The sequence below is a fragment of the Balearica regulorum genome, chromosome 28 (assembly GCF_011004875.1).
Source record: "Balearica regulorum gibbericeps isolate bBalReg1 chromosome 28, bBalReg1.pri, whole genome shotgun sequence".
NCBI lineage: Eukaryota > Metazoa > Chordata > Aves > Gruiformes > Gruidae > Balearica > Balearica regulorum.
Window position 1 is genome coordinate 439,124 of NC_046211.1, and position 27,339 is coordinate 466,462.

The 27,339-nt window shown below is 62.1% G+C and overlaps 3 protein-coding genes across 10 annotated transcripts in view; 1 reads left to right on the forward strand and 2 right to left on the reverse strand.

Annotated features, from left to right (window-relative positions):
- Window positions 1–2,211: 2,211 nt before the first annotated feature.
- Window positions 2,212–11,991, reverse strand: CGN (cingulin). Its single transcript, XM_075737368.1, has 20 exons — window positions 10,737–11,991; window positions 10,471–10,571; window positions 10,162–10,231; window positions 9,879–9,974; window positions 9,425–9,576; window positions 9,010–9,151; window positions 8,714–8,926; window positions 8,253–8,401; window positions 7,844–7,985; window positions 7,566–7,766; window positions 7,228–7,434; window positions 6,887–7,144; window positions 6,228–6,398; window positions 5,956–6,117; window positions 5,350–5,439; window positions 4,246–4,329; window positions 3,254–3,372; window positions 3,052–3,160; window positions 2,765–2,928; window positions 2,212–2,660 (listed from the first exon to the last, which is right to left on the reverse strand). The coding sequence occupies exons 1-20, from the start codon at window positions 11,760–11,762 to the stop codon at window positions 2,519–2,521; spliced, it is 3,798 nt and encodes a 1,265-aa protein (XP_075593483.1). The 5' UTR covers window positions 11,763–11,991; the 3' UTR covers window positions 2,212–2,518.
- Window positions 11,992–17,934: 5,943 nt separating this feature from the next.
- Window positions 17,935–20,630, forward strand: PSMB4 (proteasome 20S subunit beta 4). Its single transcript, XM_075737396.1, has 7 exons — window positions 17,935–18,096; window positions 18,428–18,634; window positions 18,965–19,111; window positions 19,246–19,327; window positions 19,420–19,536; window positions 19,993–20,081; window positions 20,493–20,630. Exons 1-7 carry the CDS (start codon window positions 17,975–17,977, stop codon window positions 20,503–20,505), a joined length of 777 nt encoding a protein of 258 aa, XP_075593511.1. The 5' UTR covers window positions 17,935–17,974; the 3' UTR covers window positions 20,506–20,630.
- A 1,211-nt stretch (window positions 20,631–21,841) lies between these two features.
- Window positions 21,842–27,339, reverse strand: part of POGZ (pogo transposable element derived with ZNF domain) — a 37,392-nt gene continuing 31,894 nt past the window's right edge. For all 8 annotated transcript variants that reach the window (XM_075737361.1, XM_075737364.1, XM_075737367.1 and 5 more), the window contains 5 exons: window positions 26,656–26,796; window positions 25,948–26,007; window positions 25,527–25,639; window positions 24,773–24,797; window positions 21,842–24,638 (listed from right to left, as the gene is read on the reverse strand). In XM_075737361.1, coding sequence (XP_075593476.1) covers window positions 23,066–24,638; window positions 24,773–24,797; window positions 25,527–25,639; window positions 25,948–26,007; window positions 26,656–26,796 — 1,912 coding nt within the window. In that variant the 3' untranslated portion in view covers window positions 21,842–23,065. The remainder of the gene's footprint in view (window positions 24,639–24,772; window positions 24,798–25,526; window positions 25,640–25,947; window positions 26,008–26,655; window positions 26,797–27,339) is intronic.

A 27,339-nucleotide genomic window follows, 5' to 3' on the forward strand; every position in this document is an offset into this window, starting at 1 on the left:
GACTGCGGGGCGCGCCGCCCCCCCGCCCCTTTTATACGGCCCCGCCCCGCCCGGGACACGCCCCCTCGCCGTGGACACACCCCCTCGGCGGCCACGCCCCTCCGCTCCGGCCACGCCCACGGTGCCCTGGCGTGCTGCGCCGGAGGGAGCCGAACTACAGCCGAACTGGAGCCGAACTGGAGCCGAACTGGAGCCGAACTACAGCCGAACTGTAACAGCCAAACTGGAGCCGAACTACAGCCGAACTGGAGCCGAACTACAGCCGAACTGTAACAGCCGAACTACAGCCGAACTACAGCCGAACTGTAACAGCCGAACTACAGCCGAACTATAATAGCCGAACTATAACAGCTGAACTGTAACAGCCGAACTACAGCCGAACTACAGCTGAACTATAACAGCCGAACTACAGCCGAACTACAGCCGAACTGTAACAGCCGAACTAGAACAGCCGAACTACAGCCAAACTACAACAGCCAAACTATTACAGCCGAACTACAGCCGAACTGTCACAGCCAAACTACAGCTGAACTACAGCCGAGCCAGAAGTGAACTACAGCCAAACTACAGCTAGACTACCAGCCGAACTACAGCTGAGCCAGAGCCGAGCCAGAGCCAAACTACAGCCGAACTACAGCTGAACTACCAGCCGAACTAACAGCTGAGCCAGAGCCGTGCCACGGCCGTGCCAGCGCCGTGCCAAGCCACAACAAGCGCTGCCGAGCCGCACCCCGTGCCAAACCCTCGCCAAGCCCTGCCAAACCAAGCCAGGGCCTGCCCAGCAGCACCGAGCGGTGGGATGCCGTGCCAAATCGCGCCGTGGTGCCCCAAACCGTGCCAGGGCCGGACCTCCCACGCCTGAGGCACGTTTGGCCGCGGGGTATCGGCACGGCCTGGCGGGGGGGCTGGGGGTGCCCCCACCCAGAGCCGCGGGGTTACTGGCCGCACACCAGGGTCAAGCGCAGTGGGTGCCGCAGCCCCTCGCCCGTGCTGGGGGGGGTCGGGGACCTGGGCACCGCTGGGGCGGATGTCCCTGTGCTGCGCCGGGCGGCCTGGGTGTGCCGGCTGCCTCCTCTCTGCCCGGTGCTAATTGCCACATACCAGTGTGATGAGCTCAGCCGGCCTCAGGTTCACCACAGGCCCCAGCCCTGCCGGCCAGGGACACGCTCCAGCCCCGTGCGGTCACCGGGGCCGAGCCGGGGACACGCTGCAGCCCCGGGGTGGGGACACCCCGTCCCAGGGGGGTTGGGGCAGTGGGATTTTCTGCAGGCCGGAGGACATCGCTCCCTCGGGGCTGGCAGCTGGTGGCACAGCCGGGGACCGGCAAACTTCACTCGCGCTAAGCCGCGGCAGCCGGCACCTCCTCCTCCCCCTGGGCACCCAACGGCCCCCGAGTCCCCCAGCAACGGCTGCAGTGCCCACAGGGGAAACTGAGGCACAGCAGGGCCCCTGCTGCCTCCTCGGGCCGAGCAGCCACTGGGGAAACTGAAGCACAGGGTGGGGATGGTGGTTGACCTTGGCTCCGCCACGCGTGTCCGGGAGGAGCTGAGGGCAGAACCGGTTGTGCCGGCCTGGTTTAGCCGCAGCGGGGACGCTGTGGGTGCGGGGCCAGGTGCTGGGCACGCCGAGCCTGGCACGGCCCTGGGCGGCGGTGACGCAGGGACACTGCCACTACTGACTGGAGAGGGGACAGGGCCGTCCCCGGTGCCGTCACCGCGCCCATTCCCACTGGCTCCATCCTGGTTAAACATCACGGGGGCGCAGGAGGGGAAACCGAGGCAGCAGGGACCGAGCGAGCCCCGTGCCGGCTTGGGGACGGAGCCAGCTCGGCCTCGCTCGAGGCCACGGAGGGGAACTGCGGTAACCACCTGCCAATCAACGCAATGGCGCTAATTAGCAGTTGGCAAGGCTCCCATCCTCGTTAATTAGCGATAACAAGGATTTATCTCTAGGCCAGATCCAGCGGAACGGGGAAGGAGCTGCGTTCCCCGAGCCGGGCAGGAGCCTGGTGCCCTGCAGCCCCGTGTGCCGGAGTCTGTGCCGTGCCCCGGATGGATGACGAGCCGCAGGCGTTAAAATGCTCAGTTTTATTTAAATTAGCACTTGGAGAGGACAAGGGCAGCGGGGGGACAAAGGGCAGTTGCATATAAAAATAAACCAGGGTGGCCAGAGCCATGGGTGCCCCCCGCTCCCCCCCCCGGCTGCCCCCAAGGGAGCCTGAGCCCCCGGCGCCGTGTCTTGTCCCCAGGGCCATGGGGTCCCGGCAGCACCCCGTCACCAAGGGGGACACCGGCTGTGGTGAGCAGCTCCCTCCCCGGCAAAAAGCCACGGTGCAAACGCACCCTGAGACCCGTATGAAGACGCAGAGGCGAGACCTCCGGCGGGGGGGTTCCCCATCCCACCGCCTCTTGAGCGGCACCTTCCTTCACGGCGGTGGTAGTAGAAGAGTTTTTGCAGCGAGCAGCAGCGGCTGGTCCCTCGCCCGGCTCTCGGGACACGGCTCCGCTCCGGGCGGGCGTCAGCAGGAGCTGGTCTGCAGGTTGGCCTCGTTGAGCAGCGAGGCGATGGAGGACGGCCCGTAGGCGCTGTCGAACTCCTCGTCCGAGCTGAGCTGGTCGTCTTGCAGGGAGGAATCGACGGCCGAGCGGGCGGCTTTGCGCCTGGGGAGGGAGAAGAGGGGTCGGTCCTCGCTCAGGGACGGGGCTGGGACCCCCCGCCAGCCCGGCGACGGGGCTGGGACCCCCGCCAGCCCGGCGTCCCGTACCAAGCCTCCTTCTCCAGCGCCTTGATGCGGTTCTGCAGCTGCTCGTTGAGCTCGTGCTGCTCCTCCAGCTCCCGCTGCGCCTTCTTGCGGGCGCCCTCCAGCCGCTCGATCTCCTCCTCCGCCTCGTCCACTTGACGCTTCAGGGCCTTCACCCGGAGGCTCAGCTGCAGGGAGACAGGGCAGTTCCCACGGGATGAGGACGACCGGTGCGGGGCAAGCACCCAAGGGTGCCTGAGGTGGGTCCCGATGCCACTTGACCCCCCCGAGGGGTCCCGTCTGCCACCCACCTGGTCCTTCTGGTCGCTGACGTGCTGCCGCTCGTCGTCGATCTGGATGGTCAGCTCCTTCACCTTCCTCTCCAGCTTGCGGTTGGAGGACTGCAGGACGCTCTTCTCCCTACGGCAAACCAAGGGGTCGTGGGCGAGCCGGGCCGGCACCCGGTGAGAGCGATGGCACCCCCCCCGTGGCGGGGGTCTCCACGGCCGGTACCTTTCCTCCGCCTGCAGCTTGTCCTGCAGCTCCTCCACCCGCGCCTCCAGCTGCGAGACGTTGCTGCTGGGTTTCTGCAGCCCCTCCGAGCTGGCCAGGCGGCTCTTCAGCTCCTTGTTCTGCAGGGGGAAACCAAACCAAACCAACAAAACCCCAAAGTCGTCCCCGTCACCCCCCGCGGGGCTCCCAAAGCGGGTGGGAAAGGCTCAGAGCCTCGCTTATGTAAATCCCGGCGGTGAGTCAGGGCCCAGAAAGCCTTTCCCAAGGAGGAGACGTAACGAGCCGGGTTATATAACGGCAATTAGCTGTGCTGGCACCAGCCAGGGCACGAGGCGAGACCGGGATGTGCCGGGAACCACGAGGTGCAAGAGCCCCCGCCGGCCCCATGCTGCCCAGCATCCCCTGGCTCCCCACTTGCTGCTCTTAAACACCCTCGTTGGCCAAAAAATCCCCCCAAGCACCACAAACCCAGCTCCTCTCCCCGTCCCGCACAGCGGCATCGCCCCGGCTTCGTCAACCGAGCAGCGGTAACGATGGTGGGTGCCGCCGGGCCGGGCCCTGCGGTGTCAGCAGTAGGAGCCCCGTGTTTTTCTTGGCAGCGGCAGTTCCGCACCGGGAACAAGAACAGCTCGGGGAGCTTAGTTCCCATCCATCATCTCGTTACGAGCCAGCTCGGGGTTAGGTAACGAAGGGTTTGGAGCACAAGCCCGGGCAGGCTGGCAGGGGGGTCCCGCGGGAACGCCGCCCCGGGGAGATGCCAGGCGGCTCCAAGGATGCTCCAGCCAGGGCTGCGCCATGGGGCGGCTGGGACGGGCCGGATCCAGCGCAGGGAGGAAGAGGAATGGGTTTACGGCAGGAAAAGTGCCAGGGAAGCATGGTCCCTCTCCCGAGGCTGCACCGGGACACTTTGCCCTGCACCGCTCACGGCACAAGGGGTCCGGCTGCCCTCCGGCTGGCCCCAGGGCCGCGGGCTGGACGCGGCACAGCCGTACCTGCCTCTCCAGTGAGACCTTGTCGCACTCCAGGTCCTGCCGGCAGGAGCGTTCCTGCAGCAGCTCTGCCCGCAGCTGGTCGATCTGGGGACAAGGACACGGCACCGGTTGGTTTTGCCACGTCCTCCGCCGCAACGTTCGCTCGGCAAGAGATCGGGGCCACCGCAATTTCTGCCCCTGACACCGGTGCCACAAAACACGGGTGGACTCGGTCCACCCAACAGCTGCACGGTGGCGGTCCCACGGCACACAGCCGGTATCGGTGACACCAAAACCCCCCGACAAGAGGATTTTGGTTCCTTCCTAAATCAGTTACTGCCGTTCTGGCGAGTGGCCCAGAGACAAGGGCTGCAATTTTCCACTGGAGGGTTTAAACTGGTTGAACTGGGATTTGGGGACCTGGCTGCACTCCTGGCTCTGCCCGGCACCGCGGGGCACGGCAGCGCGGCTGTGCCAGGGGCAGGAATGGGTTTGATCCACCAATGGAGCAAAACCAGAACCGCCCCAGGGGCCTCCTTCAGGTTGGCCGAGGCGAAACGCGCAGCTTTTAAAGCGAAGGAAATGGGACTTGATATAAAAAGTTGCCGGATCCCGGTGGGGCAGGAGGGAGAGGGGCTGTGAGCGGAGGAGCTGCCGGTCCCGGTAAAACCCAGCGCCGGATCCCGGGAGGCTCGGCAGGCAGCTGCCACCCGCTCACAGAGCTCCAACACCACCTCCGGCTTTGAAGGTAATAAGCAGGCGGGTTAGGAGGGAGGGGAGAGCCCGGAGCCCGGCATAATTTAACCCCAACTTCCTGCACAAACACAAACCTGATCCGTCATTTCAGGGGATTTCTGGGTTTGGTTTGGTTTGGGGTTTTTTTGCACCATATAATTCCTATTTGTGCCCAAACCAGCTTTTCAGACACTGGCATCCCGATTGCGTTTAGAGTGATGGCAGGCTCCGGGCTGCTCGCTAACGACTCATTAATGGGGTTTTAACTCTGGTGAGCAGCTCCGGAGGAGGATATAACTCCGAGGATCCGAGTTATCCAGCACTATTTGGCCGGTGCCGGGGGCTCTGCTGCGGCACCAGCCGGGTTCGGGGCGGCACCGCCTGCCCTACCTGGTCTCTGCTCCGGTTGACCCTCTCCGTCAGCAGCTCCACCGTGGTCCTCTCCTCGTCCAGCTCCACCTCCAGGCGCTTGGACTTCTCCTGCAAGGAGATGGGACCAGGGGGGTCAGAAGGGCCTCGGGGTCCCCACGGGCAGGGGGGGCTGGGGCCAGCCGGGGCCGGCGAGCTGGGATGCTGCAGGGAGGGGTTCGCTCCAGCGCTTCCAGCCCAGCAAAACCCAACCGGTCCGGAAGGCTCCGACGCAGCCCGGGAGGTAGAAGGGAGACGCTCGGATATGAGACACGGCAGCTTGATGCTGCGCAGACCCCCGTGCACCCATTGCCCCGTTGGGGGCGAATAACCTGCAGAGCAACAGCCTGCGGCAAGCCGAGCCGCCGGGCAATGCCGGACGGAACCGAAACAAAGCTGGCTGCGCTGGCAATTAATAAATATTAATATTAGCAAAAGCACACCCCCCCTCCCAGTGCTGCCGGGCTGCGTAACTCCTCTTTGGCTGCGGGATGGAGGATGGCTGGGTGAGCTCTGCCCCTTGCTGTTAGCACACAGCACTGCAGCAACGGGGCGAGCGGTTTTGGGGTGCTGCGCAGCGCTCCCCACCTCCAGCGCCTTGGTGTGCCGCGAGCGATCGTCCTGGGAGCGCTTCTTGGTCTCCATCTCCTGCTCAAGGTTGTGCAGGCGCTGGAGCAGCACCTCCTTATCCAGCAGCACGCTCTCCCGCTCCGCCTGGCTGTCCTGCAGCGCTTGCTTCAGCCGGGCGACCTGCGGTGCGGAGGGAAGAGGCGTCCCCACGTGAGACACGTCCCGAGGCTCCCCACGGAGGGACGGAGAGGGCGGCGTGGGGACCCACAACCTGCCAGCGCTCGCCGTACCTCGTCCTGCAGCCGCCCCACGCTGAACTGCATCTTTTCCACCTCGGCGCCCCGATCCTTGGCTTGTTTTTGGGAGTCCGTGATCTCCTTCCGCGACTTCTCCTTGAACTCCTCCAGCTGCGACTTCAGCACGGCCAGCGAGCTGTGCGACTCCTCCGTCATCTGCGCCAGCTGCAGCAGAGCGGGGACGGCTCAGGAGCCGGGGACCAGCCTTACGCACCCCGTCCTGAGCTGATGGGGCTCAAGGTGGGAGAAGATACCCGTGGCCGTGGGGCTGGGGGGGGACGTTTCTGCCCCACGGGCTCAGGAGCATCACGGCGAGGGGTGTGAGCCCTGCCAGAGCAGCCTGGATGAGCCCGGACTCTGCGCAGGCACTGGGCTCTTGCCGGAGCCGCTTGGGGAAGAGCAGGGGACAGCACGGCCCCAGGACACTGATCCCTGGGGACGGTGGGGGTTCACGGAGTCTCCCGGGACATCAGGGAAGGATCGGTCCCAACTGGCTCAGCAGGGAAACCGGATCTGTGCCCGATGTCCCGGATCCCTCCCCTAACCCAGCGAGGGGAGATCTCCATCCCACGGCACAGCGACCGGGTGTCGCGGCACACGATGCCCCACGGGACGGGGGGTCCTGGGAGTGCCAAGGGAGCGGGTGGCCCAACCTCTTTGTTCAGCTTCTCGGTGGTGCGGTCCAGCAGGCGCTTCTGCTCCTCCAGCTCGCTCTTTGCGCGCTTGAGCTGCTCCTTCTGCCGCTGCTCATCCTGGTAGGATGCGCTCAGCTCCTGGTGCTCCTGCGTCAGCCGGGCCAGGCTCCGCTGCACCTCCTCCAGGCGGGTCTCCAGCGACCGCTTGGCCATCAGCAGCTCCTGCTCCCGCTCTGTGGCTTCACCCAGCGACTCCTCCATCTGCCTGCGCTCTGCCTGCGAGGACGGGGCTCTTCAAACTCCTTCCCGTGGCTGGGAAACAGCTCAGGGCAGCTCAGGAGCGGCCGCAGCCCCAGTACCTCCAGTTTGGTGACCTTCTCCTTGAGCCGTGCCTGGGAGCCCTCCCAGTTCTCGCCCAAGCGCTCGTACTCCTTCAGCTGCGTCTCCATCCCCAGGACCTTCCTCCTCAGGTCATCGTTCTGCTCCTGCACCTCCTGCAGGCTGGACTCAAGGGTCTTCCTCGCCTGCTCCGAAGCCTCCCGCACGCTCTCCAGGGAAGCCTTTGCCTGCAATGCGGCCACGGCGCGGGGTGGACCTGGGACCAGCTGCTGAGCCTTCGGGGGGGCTTCGGGGGGCAGTTTGGGCTTGCAGCCCTTGGGACGGCTGGTGGGGAGCAAACCCCGTCCCCCACACTCACCTTGGCGGCCTCATCCCGCTCGTCCTGGAGCTGCTGCAGGTCTCTGCGGTACCGCTCCAGCTCCCCATCGCGGCTGGACGCCTCCTCCTGCATGGTGCCTTTCAGCGCCGCCAGCTCCCGCTCCCGCTGCCGCAGCAGCTCCTCCTGTGTCCGCTTCTCCGCCGAAAGCTCCCGCTGCGCCTCCCGCGCCTGCCGCAGCTCCTGGGACGGAGGGGACGGGGCGTCAGGGACCCTTGGTGCTGGACATTGTCCCCGGCGACTCCTCCCTCGTCACCCACCTTCCTCAGTGCCTCCAGCTCGCCGGGGTCCACCGCGCTGCTCCGCGCCTGGTCTGCCTCCTCCCGGGCGGCCGCGAAGCGCTCCTGCAGCTCCCGCAGCTCCTCCTCAAACTCTTCCCGTTCCATCTTCACCTGCAGCAGCCTGGAGAGGGGCAGGATGAGGCCATCCAAACCCATCCTCGCATCCCGCGCCCCCGTTCCCAGGCCCTGGCGTGCTCGGACAGCAGCACCTGGCTCGCCCATCGCCTTCCTCCCCACATGCCCAAGGGAGGAAGAGGAGGGCCAGCCCCATCCCAGCTCCCGACCTGTTTTAACAGGGTTTGGAGCAAAGATGCTGGATGGTCGCGAGTGGCTGGACCTCCCCAAAAGCTGCTCATGCCCTGGGCTCAGCCGCAGCCCCGGCACTTACTCCTGCTTGGTGGCGCGGAGCTCATCCTTGTTCTTCTGGAACATGTCCCGCCAGTGCCCCGTCTCCTCCGCGCTCTCCTCCAGCTCCCGCTGCAGGTTCCTCACCACAGCGCTGATCTTCTGCTTCTCCGACTCCAGGTTGGCCTGATCCTGGAGCGAAGCGTTGAGCGCTCGCTCGCAGAGCGGCATCCTCACAGGATGCTCCAACGACGCTGAGGTCCTGCCCCGGTTAATGCCCACGCAACCGGCCCAGGGAACCCACGCAGGGCCCCGGGGAGCCCCCACCCCTCCGCAAACTGGCTCTGCTCCCCCCCCTCCCCAGCACCTCCGTCCTGGGGCAGCGAGAGCCGATGGGGTGAGTTTAGGGCAGGACACAAACCCCATTTCCAGCTCAGGACCGTTTAAAGGGGGAATTCTGAGCAAGACCCCGTCCCTCCCCAGCAGCCCCGCTCAGGGCCGGACCTGTGAGACGCCCTCCATGCTGCGCCGCAGCTGCTCCATGTCGCTCTGGTACTGCTGCCGGACGCGGTCGAGCTCCTTGTCGTGGCTGGCCACCTCCTCCTTGAGGGCTCCCTTCAGCGCCGTCAGCTCCCGCTCCCGCAGCCGGAGCTGCTCCTCCTGCCGCTGTCTGGAGCTCAGGGCCTCCTCCAGCTCCTCCCGGGCCTCCAGCAGCTCCTGGGCAAAGGGGACAGCCGGGCTCGGTGGCAGAGAGGTGACGGAGGGGGACGCTCACACCCCCGGTGCGACGGTCACCATACCTTGTACAAGGCTTCGCCGTCCGGGGACGTGCCGGAGCCCTCGCGCAGGCGGTCGAGCTCTCGGTGTGTTGCCAGCAGCCGCTCCTCGCAGTCGCCCAGCCGGGTCTCCGCCTGCTCCTTGGCCGTTTTCACCTCGCGCAGCCTGGCGGGGAGCGCGGGGACCCTCAGACCTGCTCCGCCTTGAGACCCCGGCCACATCTGCACCCCGAGGGGCCGCGGCTGCGGCACCCACCCACGAGCAGCTACACCAGCGGGCGGCTCGTCCCGGCGCGGCAAAGGGGACGGGGACGGTGGGGGCGACGGCCACCCGCCCTGCGCTCCCCCAGCCCTCGGCCCCCTCCCACCGCCCTCCCTCAGCCTCCCCAGCCCTGGCGCGTTGGGTGTCGCGGCCGCAGCCCCCGGGGGCGGCTCCTACTCTTGCAAACTCCTCTGCAGCTCCTGGGTTTTCTTGTCCAGGGCCCCCCGCAGCCGCTGGCTCTCCCCTTCGGCCTCCCGCAGCCGGGCTTCCACGGCCCGAGCAGAGCTGCTCCTGCCCGGCTCCCTGCTCAGCTCCAGCTTCTGGCGGAGCTGCAGGAGGGGGGACACCGGTTACATCCCCTCCTGGGGACAAAGTGGCCCCGGCCCCCTCCCCAGCATCCCCCCCCCGTCCCCCCCCAGCTCTGGTGGGGACAGGAAAGACGCCTGCACCCCCGGCATCCCTGAGACACCCTGCCGGGGCGTAAAACAGACCGGGAGAAAATTTGGTCTTGCCTGGGTGCCCAAGCGAAGGGGGCTCAGCGCCTGGATCCATCGCGCTTCCCCCCTCCCCAGGGATATAAACCGCCATCCCCCGGCCCCCCCGGCCCCCCCAGCCTTCTGCCTGGCCTCGCCTTGGTCTCCTCGTCGAGCTTCTCCTGCAGCTCCTCCACCTTCCTGGCCAGGTCCCTGTGCTGGGGCTGGGGACATGCCGCGTCCTTGGCAGGACCCTGGGAAGACCCCCCCGGGCTCACTCGGTGGGCTCGGGGCTCCAGGATGCCCCTGTCAGCCGTGCCCCACCGGGTCCCGTCCCTGGCATGCCGGGACACGGCACAAGGCAGGCAGAGCCCCTGGGGGTCTCGGGGACCGGTCACCCCCCCTGCAGCGGGGAGCAGCACCGGGACGGCCCTGACTCACCGCCAGCTCCTGCATCTTCTCGAGCAGCCGGGCAGTTTTCCTCCTCAGGGAGATTTCGCTCTCGCTGCTCCTGCGGGTGTCAGAGCGGGGAGAAGCGTTTGGGTACGGGGGGGGGGCGAGGGCCGAGCCCGGGGTGTGGGAACGCCCCCAGCGCTTCGTCGCTCGTTCCCCCCGAAATCCTGAGCACCAGCCGGCTGCAGGGGCACCCCCGCTCCCAAAGCACCCCGCGGCATCCCAGCCGCAGCCAGCAGGGCTTTGGGAAGGGGCAGGGAGCAGTGGGGGCATTTGGGGGGGCTTTGGGGGGCTCACCCCTCCTTCAGGATGCCGTAGATGAGCTCCTTGGGGTGCTCGCTGCTGCCGGGCTGGGCGACCTCCCGCTGGTCCCGCAGCAGGTCCGGGGTGGATTTGAGCTGCCGCAAGGGACAAAAAAACCTCTCAGTTCCGGCAAGGACACGAGTCCCCCCACGGCCCCCCACAAACCCCGCCGCTACGGAGGACGCCAGCGCCCGCCGGAGTGCTGGTTCCCCCCTCGGTTCAGGAGCTTGTGACCCCATCAGGATCCGGCCCCCCGGTACCTGCAGCTCTGCCCGGGCTTTGCTCTGCAGCCGCTCAGTCGTGGGCTCCTCCGCACCCCGGTTTGCCCGCTGGCTCCTTGTCCTCCCGATCTCCGTCCCCCCGGCCACGCTTGGCCGGCTCAGGCTGCCAGCGGGCACCGAGGGCTGGGGGCGAATGGCACCGGCCTGGCGCTGGGCACTGCTCAGCTCCCTGGCATCCGGCACGTCGTGGTGGGAGACGCGGCTGTCCAGGCTCTGCGAGCGTTTCCTCTCCTCCGAGGGGATCCGGCCCCTCCTGGCCGTCCGGCCTCGCTGCTGCACCTTCCCGTCGAATTTGCTGATGAGCGAATCCACCGAGGAGAGGGGTTTGGTGTCCACGTCGCTGCCGCCGGCGGCCACCGCGGCCTCCGTGCCCAAGGAGGGGTCCTTGGCCATGGCCTCTGAGCCGGAGGCTTTGCTCTGCTCCGGTGCGATGTTCAACATGCTGCTGCTTTTGCCGCCGGCCAGAGCCCGGTGGTGCCGGCTGCCGCTGGCCCAGAGAGCGCTGGCGGCAAAGGGTTCCTCCGCATCAGCACCGAGCAGATCCCCGTGGGACTGCGTCCTCCGCAGCTCCTCACCGAGCGGCCGCTTGCCCGGCGGAGGTTTGGGCTCGTGCCGGGAGGTCGCTGAGATGCCGCCTGCCTCCTCGTCCGAGGTGCTGTAGGACGAGCCTTGCCGGGGCTGCCGCCCCGCATAGGGGTTTTCCGGCAGGTCCGAGTCAGAGCTGATGGAGCCGGAGGGCTGGGGGCCGGCGGGGGGGTTCGGGTAGGAGCCCTCACTCTTGATCTGCACCCCAAAGGAGTCGCCGCCCTTCTCGCCGCTGTTGAGGACGACGAAGGGCTGCCCGGCGATGCCCTGCACCCGCACGGCCACCCCGTAGGAGCCGGGCTTGCCCCGCGCCTTGGGGGGTCTCCGGGGCTCCTGCAGGTCGTTGATGAAGCGGATCTGGACGCCGTAGTCCACGGGGCTCTGCTTCTCCGCCATCGCCGCGTTCGCCGGCCACTCCATCCCCGGGGCTCAGCACCGCGGTCCTGGGCGGGGGGGCGGGGAGAGGGAGGGCAGAGTCATCCTTGGATCAGAGACGGCGCTCGGCGAGGGTCCGGCAGTGCCGGAGGACAGGCGGTGCCAGCGCTGCAGCGTCCCCAGGACAGGCTGAGGACAAGGCTTTGCTGTGCCGGCACCGGCATCGCCCGGCTGCTCCCAGGGGGGACGCTGGGGAGGGCAGGGAGAGCAAAACCCCCCCCCCCACCCCACGCACAGCGTCGGCGCCCGGACCCTCACCGCGTCTCCCACCGCTCAGCCTTGGCAGGACTTGGGGATGCGGAGGGTTTGCAGAGATCCCAGCTGGGTTCCGCAGCCCAGCTTCGCTCCCGCTGCCTCCCGGGCGCCTGCGGAACGCTGCAGCCTCGCTGCAACCGGAGCGCCGGCGTCCCTCAGCATCACCCCAGCACCCGCCGTCCCCGCGGCCGGGGCAGCCGCCCGTGTCCCGTGGGGAGGGGACAGATATGAGCAGTGACATATTGGGAGCAGCGTGATGTAACCCTCCCCCTCGGTCCCGGCGGCACCCAGGGCGATGCCGGCCGGCGGGAGAGCGGCAGAAGCGGCGGAGGCGGGAGGGTGGGCTCCCCTATAGGCACCGGGGGGGTTTAAGTGACGGAAAAGCCCCAGATCAGCCCCCGACCCCACGGCAGCGGGTTTTTGCCCCCCCCGAGCACCGGAAGCAGCGGCGGCTCCTTTCTCGGCTGTAAATAAAGGGGATGCCAGGAGCGACGCGAGGTGCGGGAGTGCTCGGCCTGCGCCCGCGTCCCCGGGAGGGTGTCCCAGGGGACCCCGGGATGCAGGGGGACCCCGTGCCGGGGTGCTTAAACACATCCTGCACCCGGAGAAAAAACAAACCAGCAAACCCCAAACCCCAGCATTGCAGCTCAGGTCCAGATATCGCCCCAGAAGCTGCCCCAGCCCGGAGCGGGCAGGGATGGAGCACGAACGCGGACGAGGCAGCAGGACGCCCGGCGCAGCCGGGATCTCCCACGGCCTCGTGTCAACCCCCAGCCCGCGTCTCCTCCCGCGCCCACCCCAGGGAAGAAGCCGGAGCCGGAGCCCCGCTGCCGTGGGACCCCACAGAAGGCGGGAGGCACGGGGGATGCCGGGCCCTGAGCAGCAGCGTGGGCCGGAGGCAGCGGCGGGTGCCGGGCAGTGCCAGGAAGGACGAGCCGTTTGGTTCCCCGGGCCCTGCCAGCTCCCCACCACCGCCGTCTGCTCCCGTCCCCCGGCCAAACTCGGGGGGGTGGCGGCATTTTGCCGGAGTCCCAACAAGCCCTTCGGGTCTCCCGCATCCCGCCCCAGACCCAGCGGCGAGGGCAGCAACAGGGGTGGGAGAAGAGCCCCCGTCTCATGAGCTCGTTATCCCTGCACGGCGTACAGCTAACGAGATCAGCAATGGACACCAGCCTCTCTAAATACACGCTAAGCCCGGCGCCCGCAGCGAGAGCCCCTAAAGCCAATCCCATCAGTCCCGTCCCTGCGGGCACCGCAGCGCGTCCCCCCCCCGAACCGCGGGGACGGGGGCTCTGGGAGGAGCAGGGCGGCCACTGACCCGCCGCGGTGAGCAGGGGAGGGGGAACCGGCTTCGGCAGCAAAACCGCAGAATTTTCCACTGCTGCCAGCGTTCAAAGTGCGGCCGCGACGAGGCAGAGCCCAGGTGGGGAGAGGTTCGGCCCGAGCGCTATCGGGGTGGGAGCCGAGCCCTGGGCGCAGCACCCGCCTCGGGAAGACCTTTGGATGGGCGGCGAGGGGCGGCACGGCATCGCGGCGTCCTCCTGCGGCATTGCCAGCGGGGCAGGGGCTCGCCGAGCAAAGCGCCGGCTTGTGCCAGCGTCACCGCCACCGGCAAAGGACGCGGCTCTGCGTCCCCCCCCCGCCGTCCCCTCCCTGGCACGAGCGGGAAGCAGGTGGCGGATAACTGGGGGGGTCGGATGCGGTTGGGGACGTCGCTGGGCTCCAACCCAGCCGGCGCAGGACGGGGCCGGGGAGGGGAAGAGCTGCTCTCTCACACCCGTCTGCGAGGCACCGGCTTCGCTCCCGGCTTTGGGGGACCCCGGCGGCAGGAGCCGGGTGTTTGGGGGGGCCGGGAGGAAGCAGGTGAGCGAGGCCCGGCCCGTAATCTCCCAGGAATGTCTCCCTCCTCCTGGAAGCGCTCCAGCTAGCAGATAAAGGGCTGGAGCCGGACGGCATTCCTGCGTGGGAGAACAACACCCAGCCCCGGGCTGGAAACAGCCCCGGGAGGGGATTTCACTGGAAACCGCAGGGAAGGAGCCGGGACACGGGAGGGACGGAGAATTGGGGCTAAAACCAGGATGGTTCTTGTCCCCGGGGCACGCGCTTGTGCTCCAGCACCCCCCGGCGCTGCCCCAGGCCGGGCTGGCAGCGACGGTGGCACCGGGCAGCGGGGGTCCCGCGCCCGGCCAAGGACAGAGCAGAGCTGGCAGGAGCGGGCAGGCGGCAAACTGGCAGGAGAGGTCTCTTGCCGGCGGTCACACACCTCCGGCATCACGCTGCCGGCCGGCAGCGCCGGGGATGGCAGGCGGCCAGCTCCGCTCGCCCGGATCGGCGGCACAATAAGCCCTTTGTGCCGACGACGTTAACCCAGAAAGTTGTTTTGCAATTTGGAGGCGGTGCTGGAAAAAGCTCCTACGCCGAGCGGGGCTCTGTGTCACCGCGGTTCGCCCCGGCTCCCCGCTCCTGTCCGATGCCGAAAACACCCAGGTGGGAAAGACGATGGCTGCCAGGTCGGGCTGATCCTCCTCCATCAAGGTCAGCCAGTAATTTGACCGCGGGCAGTCGCACGCCGGGACCCCGGCAAGGAACCGGCACGGTTTCGTGTTGAAGCCAGAGCCCACCTCTGAGCCACCTCGGTCGAACTGAGCAGGTTGGGTCCTGCGGCCGCCGCACCCCCGAGCACGGGGAGCAAAAGCCGTCGGCTTATCCCAAAGCACTTTGTGCCTGGGCCGACGTCACGGGGAAGGGGCCGGCAGAGATGTGCAAACCCGGCGTTTCTCCCCCATCACCTGGATTTTTGGCTCCCGGCACGGTTTAGGCTGTTTCCACGGAGGGTTCCCCCAAAGCTCTGCCCCGTCTGCAGCGCCGCGTGCTCAGCCGGGTTTGTACGCAGCCCTGGTTTTGCTCGGGGCCAAAGTCCGGGGCTGATTTCAGGCGCAGGCAGCACACGCCGTGCCTGTGCCCTGCCTGTCACCGGGCCAGCCCGCGCCGACACCGGCAGAGACCGGCTATTCCTGCTCTCCCGCAAACCCCGGAGCACAAAACCCCGATAAATCCTCAGCTGAGCACGTGAGCCGAGCGCTGCCGGCTGGGTCGGAGGAACCCGAAACCAGGGCACCTGCGTCACGCCACAGGGACGGTCTCACCGTGACGCCGGGGTGCTGGCATCGTGCCAGGGGGCTGGAGAGGGATGTCTGTGGGGGATGAGGGGCGGGCGACGTCCCCCGGGGCTCCCCCGGGAGCTGATAAGGGCCGAATTCCTTCCCATCCCAACCCAGCCGCAGGCAGAGCCCTCAGGTTAATCATCAACCCAGATACTGGAAAATCCCGTTCCCTGCCGCTCCCAGGGCCCCGTTTCGGAAACCGAAGGCCCGTTCCCCCCCTGTGGGACCCCAACGCCGGGGTCAGACCCGAAACCAAACATCGTCACCCCCAGGGCAGCGCTCGAACGCGGCGCCCCAAGACCACCGGCACGGCACAAGCCACACTAACGCATTTACCGCAGCACCGATCAGGTCGGTTTACTGGTTTCCAAGCGAGCCACGCCTTTGAAACCAGAATTATTTTCATCCACACGCTCGTGGGGATAAATATTTCCTGGGGGACACCGGCGGGGAGCGAGGAAGAGCCTCGGGGGCATAACGTGGATCCGCAAAGGCCAACAGGTCTCTGGTGCTGCAGGGCTGGGACGCCCTGGTTTCACCCCAAACCGGGGACCCCCCCGTGTGTCCCCCCCCATCGCCACGATCCCCAGGGCCGGCTCGGGCAGCGCGAACACCAGCACACAAAGCCCCCGGAGATGGCAAAACCTTCATCCCCCTTCCCCGGGGCAGGTAGCGAAGGCGACGCTGCAGCTGCCGCCCCAAAACAAGGTGCTGCCGAGGGGAGACGCCGCAACGCGGCCGCGTCGCAGCGGGCGAGGGGCTCCGTCGGCCAACGGCACCTTATCTCCCTGGCTGGAGATGGAAAACCCAGCTCGCTCCGAACCAGCTCGACTGGTCGGGGTGGTGGGAGAGGAAAGGCGGCCGGGAGCAAGCCGCAAACACCCTCCCAAACAAAAGCTTGCGACGGGGCAGAGGACGGGGACGGGTTAGCGAGACCCGGAGCATCGCGGACCTCGAGATGCAAATAAGTCTCGAGGCAGCGACTAAGTCGGATGGCAGCAGGGATGACACCCAAGCCCTAGATTTTTCTTTCTTATTTAAACAGGCTGCTAAAAATACCGCCCGGGAGCCCGGGGAAGTAGGGCAGCTCCACGCATGAAAGTTTCAGGAGGTGCCGCGTTACGGCGGGGCAGCACCCAGCCAGGTGAACCCACCGGGTCCAAAGGGCTTTTCCCCCCCACCCCGGGGTGTAACTCGCCCTCCCGGCTCCGGGTGAGACGAGGCAGGGGGCGATTAACTCCATGCTAACGAGGAGAAGCGGCGACGGCCACCCCTATAGAGGGATGCTATAGGGTCCCTGCACGGGACCTCTGCGCGAAGGACAGGAGCACCTGCGGATACAACTTCCGTAGGGAACGCAGGTCCCTTGGGGAGAGGGCAGGCTCCGCAGGCGGCAGGTAAAGGCAGTTCCTATAGGGGCTATAGGGGACGGCGGATCCCGATGGAGGGGAGCCAGTGGAAGAGGCACAACCCAGGTCCCTCACCGGGGGAGCAGCCTGGGGGTCCCTATAGGGTTTGCTATAGGGCAGGTCACACCCTGGGGGGGAAGAGCCCCTGGGGGGGCTGCCATGGGCTGAGCACACGCCAAGGACAAGGCTCCCCCCGGCACGGAAAGCCCCACCGGCCCAGGCCCTATCGGTTCCGCCATGGGGCAGGGCACACCGCAGGAAGGGCAGCCCGTACGGCCCCGGCCCCTATAGGCGCTGCCATAGGGCAGGGCACACTGCGGAAAGGACACCTCCTATAGCCCCGGCACCTATGGGCGCTGCCGTGGGGCAGGGCACACACCAGAGATGATAACCGCTTCTACAGCCCCGGCACCTATGGGCGCTGCCGTGGGGCAGGACGCGCTCCCGGGACAGCGGCCCCCCCGGTCCCTCCAGCCCCCCGGTCCCTGCAGCCCCCCATAGCCCCCCATTCCTCCCGGTCCCTGCAGCCCCCCATTCCCCCCCGATCCCCCGGTCCCTGCAGTCCCCCGGTCCCCCCGGTCCCTCCATCCCCCCCTTAGCCCCCCATTCCCCCCCGATCCCCCGGTCCCTGCAGCCCCCCGGTCCCTGCAGCCCCCCATAGCCCCCCATTCCCCCCCGATCCCCCGGTCCCTCCAGCCCCCCATTCCCGCCCGGTCCCTGCAGCCCCCCATAGCCCCCCATTCCCTGCAGCCCCCCGGTCCCTCCAGCCCCCCATAGCCCCCCATTCCCTGCAGCCCCCCGGTCCCCCCGTCCCCCCCCGCACTCACCGCCCGCCGCCGGCGCCGCTCCCGCCGCTGCCCACCGCAACCTGTTACCTTCGCCCGGGCCCCGCCCCCGCCCCGCCCATTGGCCCGCGCCGCGCCCAGCCCCGCCCCGTGGCGGGGACAGACCCGCGCGGCCACGCCCCCCACCACGCCCCTCCGGCTAACGGCCCGCCTCCGTGCACGTGGGGCACGGCCAGCAGAGCGGCGCCATCTTGGGGAGGGAGCTCCGTCCGGGGCAGCGGCACCTCCGTGCTCCTGAACCGCCTCGCCCGTCCCCGCCTGCCCCCTGGACACGGTGCGGCGGGGCCGGCGCCAGCCCCTCCCGCCCCCGCGATGAGCCCCTGCGGCCTCTCATCCTTCAGGGACAGCGGAGGGACCCCCCCGGGGCCTACGCAGGAGAGTTCCGCCACACACAAGATGGCGCCGGGCGCCGCCCTCCCTTCCCGGCTGGCTCGGGCCACGCCCAGGGTGGGCTCGGCCTACGGCGGCCGGGAGCGGCCGCTCTTCCGCCGCGCCTGCGCAGCGCGGGCAGCACCGTGACTAAGATGGAGGTCGGGGGAGCGCGGGCGCCGCCGCCGTTCTGGGCCGGGGGCCCGGCCCCGGGGCAGACCTACATTCCCGGCGGGCCCGGCCCCGCCGCCGGCCTCCTGCCCCTCACCCGGACGCTGTGAGTGCGGGAGGGGCCGAGGCGATCGGGGCTGGGGGGGTGCGGGGGGGGGCTGGAGTGGAAGGTGGGGAGATGGAAGGGAGGGGGGCTGGGAGCGGGGCCGGGGGGGCCGAGGGGCCGGGATGGCGGGGATGGGGCTGCAGGAGAGCCGGCCCCCCCCGAGGCTCAGGGCCCCCCCCAGGCCCCCCCCCTCCCCCGAGGTTCAGGGCCCCCCCCAGGCCCCCCCCCCGCCCCGAGGTTCAGGGCCCCCCCCAGGCCCCCCCCTCCCCCGAGGTTCAGGGCCCCCCCCCAGGCCCTGGGCCTCCCGGCCGCACTGACGTTGGGTCCGCAGGAGCCCGATGGTGACCGGCACCTCGGTGCTGGGAGTGAAGTTCGACGGGGGGGTGATCATCGCCGCGGACATGATGGGCTCCTACGGCTCCCTCGCCCGCTTCCGCGGCATCTCCAGGCTCCTGAAGGTGAACGACACCACCATGCTGGGGGCGTCCGGCGACTACGCCGACTTCCAGTACCTCAAGCAGATCATCGACCAGATGGTGTAAGTTCCCCCGTCCCGGGCTGCCGCGGCTGCGTCCCTCGCCGTGCTGCTCCGAGATGTGATGGCACGCGTCCGCTGGGCAGGGACAAACCCCTCCTTGTTCACTGACGGTCCCTTCAGCATGAGTGTTTTCCACAGATTCTTTGCTGAGCACCGTGCAGAACCCGTTTCAGTTATTCTATTTCACCGCTTGTAAGGTTTCGTTTGGTAACGGCCTGTGAGGATTTGCGGGAGGGTGCTCTGTCCTGCTGGCCATGCAGCTGCTGCTCTCTCCTCCCTCCGAGTGGTTTCCCGCTTTTCTTAGTTGGGTGAAATTTCTGTCTAAATTAGAATCGACGAGGAGCTGCTGGGAGATGGTCACAGTTACAGTCCAAAAGCCATCCACTCCTGGCTGACACGAGTCATGTACAACCGGAGGTCCAAGATAAACCCGCTCTGGAACACCGTCGTCATCGGTGGCTACTACAACGGTGAGAGGTGAGCGAGGATGGGCAATGTGGAGCATGTGACGGTTACCGCTTGCGGTGCGGGATTCAGAGAGGTCTCTGGCTGGGTGTAGCAACACCAAAGCCGAGTCCCTCCCCGCCACGCTCACAGATCTGTCCCTTCAGCTTCCTAGGATACGTGGACATGCTCGGCGTGGCCTACGAAGCCCCTACACTCGCTACAGGTTACGGAGCGTACCTAGCTCAGGTAGAGTATGCTCTTGATCAGCTGCTGAACAACCTCAGCACTGGGTGACCGAGCCATTGAGCTGTTGGATTTTATTTTTTTTCTCTCCCCAGCCATTGATGAGAGAAGTCTTGGAGAAGAAACCCAGCCTGACGAAGGAGGAGGCCCGTGACTTGATTGAGCGGTGCATGAAGATTTTGTATTACAGAGATGCTCGGTCATTCAACAGGGTAAGTGTCCGGCTCTGGCGACGTCCCGGCGTTTACCCCGGCTCATCTGCTGTCTCTGACCCGGGGAAACCTGGCAGTACCTCTGAGCTGGCGGCTGGGCTGTGTTTGAGATCCTTTAGCAAAGCTGCCCTCTGGACTCCCCTTGCGCGTGGCAGCCCCAGGAGAGCTGTTGGAGTTGGAGCGATGCTCGTCTCTGGGGTTTCCTTAGATCCGAGGATCCTCCTGCCCTCCCTGCAGCACTGGCATCCAGAGGCTGCAGCCTTTTCACTTTGCAAATGTTTCTGTTTACTGCTACTGTCTTGTGACCTGCCCACTGGGGGAAAAAGTCAAATGTTCCTGTTATAAAGCTGTGTTAAAACAAACTCATTTTGAGAAGAACTTATTACTGGCTCTTCCTGATTAGAACTTTCCCAGGGCCGGGCTTTACTGAGAGCTGCTCGTGTTTTCTCTCCTCAGTATGAAGTAGCGATTGCAACAGAGAAAGGCGTGGAGGTGGAAGGGCCCCTGACGCTGGAAGCCAACTGGGACATAGCGCACCTCGTCAGGTAATGCCGTGGATTGCTCCCGGTCTGTGCGTTGGCCGCCGGGCAGAGCCCGAAGGTGCAAATCGAAGGGCTGGGTGATGCACAGCTGTTGCAGGAAAACGTCCCTGCCACGTGCTTCGCTTCCATTCCCCCGTCACAGCCAAACTCTTGAAGCTGGGGGAGCGGCTGTGGCCAGGGGAGGAAGCACTGGCTGCCACGCCACGGGAAGCAGCTCCGGGCTCTGGCTCATGCTGGCCATGCTCCCCGTGCAGCCTGACGGCGTTACTTTTGGTGACGTCCTGTCTGCTTTGCTGCCTTGGTGCTTCCTGGGGACCGATGTCACTGACGGGCAGCACCCAATGAAGCAAAAAACGCCAGTTTTAGTGCAGAAGTTGCGTGTTGTCCTGACCTTATCAAAACATCTTCTTGCAGTGGCTTTGAGTGATCTTGAAGAGCTGCCCCAGGCCCTTGTGTCATCGTCATCACCCTTTATACGTGCTGTAAATCCGTTACTCCTTTTGAAGCCCTGATACACCTTGTTTTGGTAAGGAAATAAACCTGTTAAGACAAGCCTGTGTGTGTGCGTGCTTGGGTTAGGCTGCCCCAGAACTGCTTTCAGGGACTGTTAGCAGTGGCTGCAGGTCCTTAGTTTTGCTGGAAAAGGGCAGGGGAGGAAAAAAAAGGTGTTTATTGTTCTTGGCTGGGGCACATAACCTGGCAGTCGGACAGAGATGAACCAGGTCAAGTCATAAGATTTGCCCCAACAAATGAAAAATCTGCAGAACGGCAGCGTCTGTAATGTCTGGGGGTGTTTTGGCAATCTGGATGTACATGCAGCACGCACCACCCTCCTCCTGCAGGCGCTTGTAATCCAGACAACCACCAATTCTGATCCGGGCAGGTAAAAAAGCCCCAGTCACCCTTTAAAAGCCACCTGCAGCCAGAAGGAAAACACACCTGTAAAGATGTATTTGCAAACAGAACAATGGAAAAACGGGATGGGTTCTCCTGCTTTGGAGGAGCGTGGTGGGGAACAGCACGGTGCTGGAGCCTGCGGGGGAAGCAGGAGGCAAAGCGGCTTTTCCAGGGTGAGATGCCCAGGCGCCTGGGACGGACACGGTGTCACCCTCGTATTTACACATTCTGACAAACACCCCCGTGCTGCTGCTCCTGCGGCTCACAGTGCCTGTTTAATGCTCCAGCTGAAAGCACAGAGGGGAGAAGGGAAGGGGCAGTTGATTAATTTCTTTAGTTCCTAATAGAAATTAGAATAATGAAGATCTCCCTATTTACATTCCTACATCCACTGATGTACTGAAAAAAAATCAAAGAGGAGACTCTGGCTGCAGGCAGGAGTGACAAACCAGTGTTACATGTACTCCTGATCAGGGTCTGTCAGCCTGACAGAAAACAAATTTGTAAATAGTATTACTGCTACCCAAAATAAACAACAGTGAAAATGTTTATTCAGGAGAGTATTTTATTAATGATTTTTCAGGCTTTTATTTAAAAAAAAAAAAAATCTCACTGGGGAGAGCAGGTTGTTCCACAGCCCCCAGTGCATCAGGGCTGCAGATGGGACAGAACTCTGCCTCATGGTTAACGACATGTAAACACGATTAATTACTGCCCCAGCTCTGGCCATGCTCAACGCCTCTGGGTGCAGCCCTGGAGACACCCAGCCCCAGCTCGCCTCGGGCACAGAGCGATCTGTGATGCACTTTATATTAAGTATTATGATACCACAAGAGTTAAATAGTTCTTTGTAATAAAAACACATGTTTATAAATCCATTTCCCTGGTTTTATTAAATGTTCCACTTATGTACATTTTAAAGATGAACCATTTACAGGTCTGCACATGCTGCCTCCTGCTTTCCTTCGGTAATAGGGCAGGTTCACAAAACCTCTATGGAAACAGAAAGGTGCAGGTGCTTCAAATTCTGTATGTCAAAATGCTTTCCGTTTATACCGTAATACATACAATTAAAAAACCCTCAAACATGCAAATTGTAGAAAAATTTAAGCTGGCAGTGAAAAATAAAAACAAACGTCTTCTTTTTGTGCACGTCACAGTTTGTTGCATTAAATCGGATTTCTAATTCTAAGGAACGTAGTGTCTGATGCCACCAGTTAAAGCAGGTTTATCAACTACGAGGAGTTCACGGTCAATGTTTAATGGTCCGTTCGGTCTCGGCTCCCACCTAGCGCCCAGGAAGATGAGGACAGCCTCGGCCTTCCTCCTCCCCACGTACCCGCGGTCAGAAGCTCTGCGGAGCGAGGCGGGGGCCGGGGGGAGGAGAGGAACCACCGCACCCTGCCAGGGACCGAGGGCTCAGGGACGGTGCTACCCCGAGCCTGGCTGCGGCGTTTTAGAAGCATTGCTGGCATTGAACAGGCAAAATGCTTTCGCTTGTGTTTTCACCCCGCCTCCCACTTCACAAGCAAAATAATTACTCTTAAAAAAAAAAAAAAAAACCAAAAAAACCAAACCCAAACCAAAAAACCCAAACCAAACCCAAATCTTAGTGGCCAATTATAGAAGGTTCACACGTTAAAGCAGTAACTCATATCTAAGTTTTCCACAGAAACCTAAATCTCTGGGTCAAGTGTTAAAAAAAATTTAAAAAAAAAATCTGTGTTAAGACAACAAAAGATTTATATACTGGTTCATTAGCTACATATTTTTTCCTTTCTTTAGAAATGGTCACATTGACAATGTATAATTCAAAACATTTCTGCACAATAAAAACAGAAAACTATGATACAGTGAGGTAAAGAAAACGCAAAAATATTCACCCACAATATATTTTCAGAAAATACCAACACAGTGATTTTTCTTTTAAAAAAGCACAAAACTTATAAATGAACAGCATAAATGGCTATTTATCTGAGTGATCGCCTACGAATTTCCTAAACCCACAAATCCACAGGGAAGTGTAATGGTCTCATCCAACATTTATTTAAAAAATAACCCTTTCTGGATCACGGTTCGCAGATCAGTGCTCAGATTTCCATCAGATCCAAGTCAGCGTCTTCAAAGCCATAAAACGACTCAGTCTCGCTCTCCCCTTCAAACAGCTGATGGAGGATTTCCGGGTCTGCAGACTCCTCGGCCTGGGTCCGATCCTGGCCCTCGGCCGCCGCCGCCTCCGGCTGCTCGTCGTTCAGCTTCAGCTGCTCCTCCAGGGAGGCGATCAGCTCCTCCTGCATGTCGGCGTTGCGCGTGGGCGAGTTGGCCGTGCCGTCCGGGCCGGGCAGCACGCTGGCCACCAGGAAGGACTGCTGCACAAGTTCAGGAGAGTCACTGATGACCTCCAGCACCTCTGCCAGCCAGCACAAAACCAGCTGGAGAAGAATGTCCGAGTCGCACGTGGAGTCCGCCATTTCCTTGGCTTGCTCTTTCCACTTTTTATGCAAGAAATTTTTCACAGTCCTTTTTATACAAACATCTAGAGGTTGGATTTTGGAGCTGCAGCCAGCGGGGACAACAGCCGGCAGAGTGCTGGACGCACTCAGCAAGGAAAGTACTTCTTCCGAGAGGTGCGTTCGGTGGCAATCCAGCACGAGCATGCCCTTGCTGTTCTGGCACTCCGTGTGCTTCTGCCACACTCGGGACGACCACAACTCCATGACTTCATCATCGCTGTATCCGTTCTCCTTCGCTTCCAACAGGATAGATTCCGGCACGTTGGCGGGCTGCTGTACGTGACCCCTGTAGAAGACCAGCGTTGGGAGAACACTTCCGTCAGCGAGGATGGTGAGGACGACGTCGCACCAGGGCTCCCCGGTTCCCACCGTCTGCAAAGCATTCTCCTTGCGGTCATCGCTGCTCAGCACCTCCACATCGAGGAAGAGAGAGATTTCGTCGATGGCCGCAATCATGGAGAGAGGCAGGTCTTGAGTGTGGATTTGGCGCTGCACAAACTCAATGAAGCAACTGGCGTTGTCCTCTACGTCTTTGGGGAGAGGGTGAGCCACCGCCCTTCGCGTATGCATGCTGAGGTTGTGCCGCAGCATGAACCTCACCGCCCACTCGTAGGAGATCTTGAAGCCACCTTCGAGGGATCGGCCAATCTTGGTGGCTTTCTGGAAGAGAGTCTCCTCGTTCACGGGCAGCTGCTGCTCCCTCTGTGTGAGGACCCATTCCGCTAGTTTCTCTTCAGCCTCCAAGCTGAGGTACTTGCCCTCTGACAGAGACGCCAAGTTCTCTTCTTGGAAAGCTTGAAACCTTCGTAGCCAGCGCTTGATCCGCCTCGGAGGATTTCGGAAGTGCTCCGCAGCCTGTTCAGTGTTGCAGCACAAAGCAAACAGTACAACTCGCAGCTTTTTTACTGACAGCTGCTCCTTTTTGCTTGCAGGTTCCGGCTCCTTCATTGGCTGCTCATCTTCTCGAGCATCAATATTTAAGCACTCTTCTTCCTGGCAGAGCAGAGGTCTGTTGTAGGCTGCTAGGGCCAGCTCCGGCTCCAGGTCATCTTTCGCAGGTAACACAGACTTGGTTTTCACAGTAGCAGCTTTACTTGGGGAATAGGCAGGGCATGGATTCTTCAGGCTTTTGTCCTGGGGCTGAACGTGCCTTGAAAGGAGAGAACACAGGACCTTCTTAAAACCCAGAAAAGCTGTTGAGGGAAAACAAAGGAACAGAAAAACAAAACCCAACCCCACAAACTGAAACAGGCGATGGGGAGTAAGAGTTTACAAACAGTTTACCTGGAATGTGACATCCAAGTAGGCCCTGTTGAGAAAAACAAGACAACGACATTTGTAGCTTTGCAAACAAACGTTAAGTCAGTGCAAACAAGGCAGTTCTCCTACAGTGAGGAAGATCAGCGTCCCTCTGCTGTCCGTTACTCCTGAGCACCCCCACATGCTATAGGAACAGCTAACGTCCCTCCGTTGGAACCCTAACCTCCTCCTGCACCTAAAATCCCTTCCCGTCCAACCGGCACGCAAAGACCGCTCGATGGGACAGCAGAGCCCTTAGAGACGAGGGGAAAAAACCCAGGTCCATCTGAAATAAGGCGAGGGGTTTGGCTGGGAAAGCTTGGCTTTGGTGACGCCCGTTACAAGTGGGGGTGATCCACAGTGAGTGGCTGGAACGGCATTTGGGGCCCTATTCAAACCCCAGCACCGGCAGCTGCTCCAGGCCTCCCGGCATCACAATGATGGCTCAGAGGAGCTCCCAAGCCCCGGCATTGTCTCTCCCTGGCATTGTCTCTCCCTGGGAGGGTCTCAAGAGAACAGTGGCACAGCTGAGCTCCAGGCAGAGCAAAGCTTAACTCTCCCATCTCCATAACAAAGGAGGCTCTTTCAGGCAGAGAAGGTCCATAACGCCAGGGTTTATTAGAACTTGGGACTCAGAGTGCTCACCATCTAACCTGGAGTCTATGAACTGATCTGTTATGTCCTGCAGTAATACAATTGTTCCCCCCCCCAACTTTCCCGCTCCTTTTCAAACTCTTACCTCGGAAAATAATGTTACTAAACTCGTGTGACGGATTGAAGACCAGATGTTTGGCCATTGCATCGCCCTCGGATGTTACAAAGAGACAAGAGGAACAGGACAGCTTTACACCACTGGAAGGGGGAAAAATAAAAAAAAAGGAGAAGTGAGCTTAGTGTTAGTATCAGGTATGAAAATATGTACATCCCCTCACTAACAGAACAGGCAGTGTCCCCACCCCAAAACATTAACTCCCACTGGAAGGCAATGGGAATCTCAGGCAATATATTGCCTTAATTCAATATATCTTCCTCTGTGGCAAAAAAATAAGAGCTTCTTCAGAAGCAGATCATGAAAGGAAAGAACAGAACTGGAAAAAGCAGAAAGTGAATGCACAGTAGATTCCCAGGTGATTAAAACAAGATGACAAGTTTTCCATTACCAGGCAGTATAGTTTTTAAACAAAGCCAAGTATTTTGGGCTCTTCCGAGGAACATGGTTGCTGTAAGACAAAAGAGTTTATTAAATGTCAGAATTATTCCGGGTATTTAAAGAGCTACAAACCCATGCAAAATACAGCACATTTACAAAGACAAACCCAATCCTGGTTTAACAATGTTTTGTCTGCCAGTCTTGTATTCAAGGAAATTAAAATTCTGCATCTAAATAAAAAAAAAAAAAAACCAGCTGTACACTATTGCTTAAAACTGCCCAGATTGTGGAGTAACTGTTCTGCCACCCTGCCTGTGGCCTCTCCATGGTTCTGTACAGACCACAGGCTTGAATCATGGCAGGACTTATTTTTTTTTCCCCCCTTCCTTTTCTAAATTATTAAATCTAAGATGAGAGTTTTACAAGAAGTCCCAGGAGCACTGAAAAGTACCAGTTTTCTGCAGCAGCATGCAGTACACACATCACTAGCTACAATGCTGACAGTTTGGAATGAATCTTTCAGCTCCTGCGCTCAGTTTTCTCATTTGAAAGCCCTCACCTGTGTCTGTGCTGATACAGAACACATGTCCAGAGTCTTACAAACCATGGCAGCGCAATGGAATTTCCCAATACCCCTGTCTTATGGTACAGGGACAGGGGTGCTACTGCATTCAGGCAGGAGGAATTTCTACTACAGCATTCAAAGCATCACACATACTTGATCATGTGGTTGGCGTAAGCTCTGGAGCAGCAAGTGCTGTAGCGACATAGCGAACAGTGCACGTAGGTGGGAAAGTGGTTTGGGAAGTCAGGGATTTCAAAGCTGCACTCCAGACAAGTCTGTCTGCCCAAGACGCTCCTAAAGAGAAGAGGGATGTTTTCGTTAGTGTTTGAACAGGGATCTTTGGAGCTATAACAATCAGCAGGATGGAGAAGAAAGTGACATGAGAATTTTCAGAAGTCTGCGCTCAAACAAGTCTCATCTTGCACCCCAGCTTCCTAGGGTGCCTTGGAGCCAGGCTACGTATTTTCCACTTGCTGTAGTTGGGAGTATACCATTGAAGAGTGGATAATAAATTAAAAAAAAATACAAAAGACAAGGCAGCAAGACAGCGGATGGGCAGAAAGCGCTTACACTGATGAAATTCCCTTGTTTCTGTAAGAGTGCCCAGCTAATCCTGTATTTCGCAGTTTCACCTTAAGGGCTTTCATAACATGACTTAATCCTGGTTTTATGGGAAGCTAGATTCTCCTGGCATAAAGTTTCCTTGGCAACCAGTAAGACAGAGCTGTCCAGCGCCAGAGATTGTATTACCCGTCACTGTGGCATTAAAAACTAACTACATTTCCTTTTAAAAAAAAAAAAAATATTTTTTAATTTGAGATTTAGCAAAATGTTCTG

Coding starts and splice junctions, on each gene's coding strand:
- PSMB4 (XM_075737396.1), top strand. CDS start 17,975: ATGGAGGTCGGGGGAGCGCGGGCGCCGCCGCCGTTCTGGGCCGGGGGC. Junction 18,635..18,964: donor CAGATCATCGACCAGATGGT/GTAAGTTCCCCC, acceptor TGTCTAAATTAG/AATCGACGAGGAGCTGCTGG. Junction 19,112..19,245: donor GGCTACTACAACGGTGAGAG/GTGAGCGAGGAT, acceptor CTGTCCCTTCAG/CTTCCTAGGATACGTGGACA.
- CGN (XM_075737368.1), bottom strand. CDS start 11,762: ATGGAGTGGCCGGCGAACGCGGCGATGGCGGAGAAGCAGAGCCCCGTG. Junction 7,986..8,252: donor CTCCGCGCCACCAAGCAGGA/GTAAGTGCCGGG, acceptor GCCCCTCTCCAG/GCTGCTGCAGGTGAAGATGG. Junction 3,373..4,245: donor AGGTCTCACTGGAGAGGCAG/GTACGGCTGTGC, acceptor TTCCCCCTGCAG/AACAAGGAGCTGAAGAGCCG.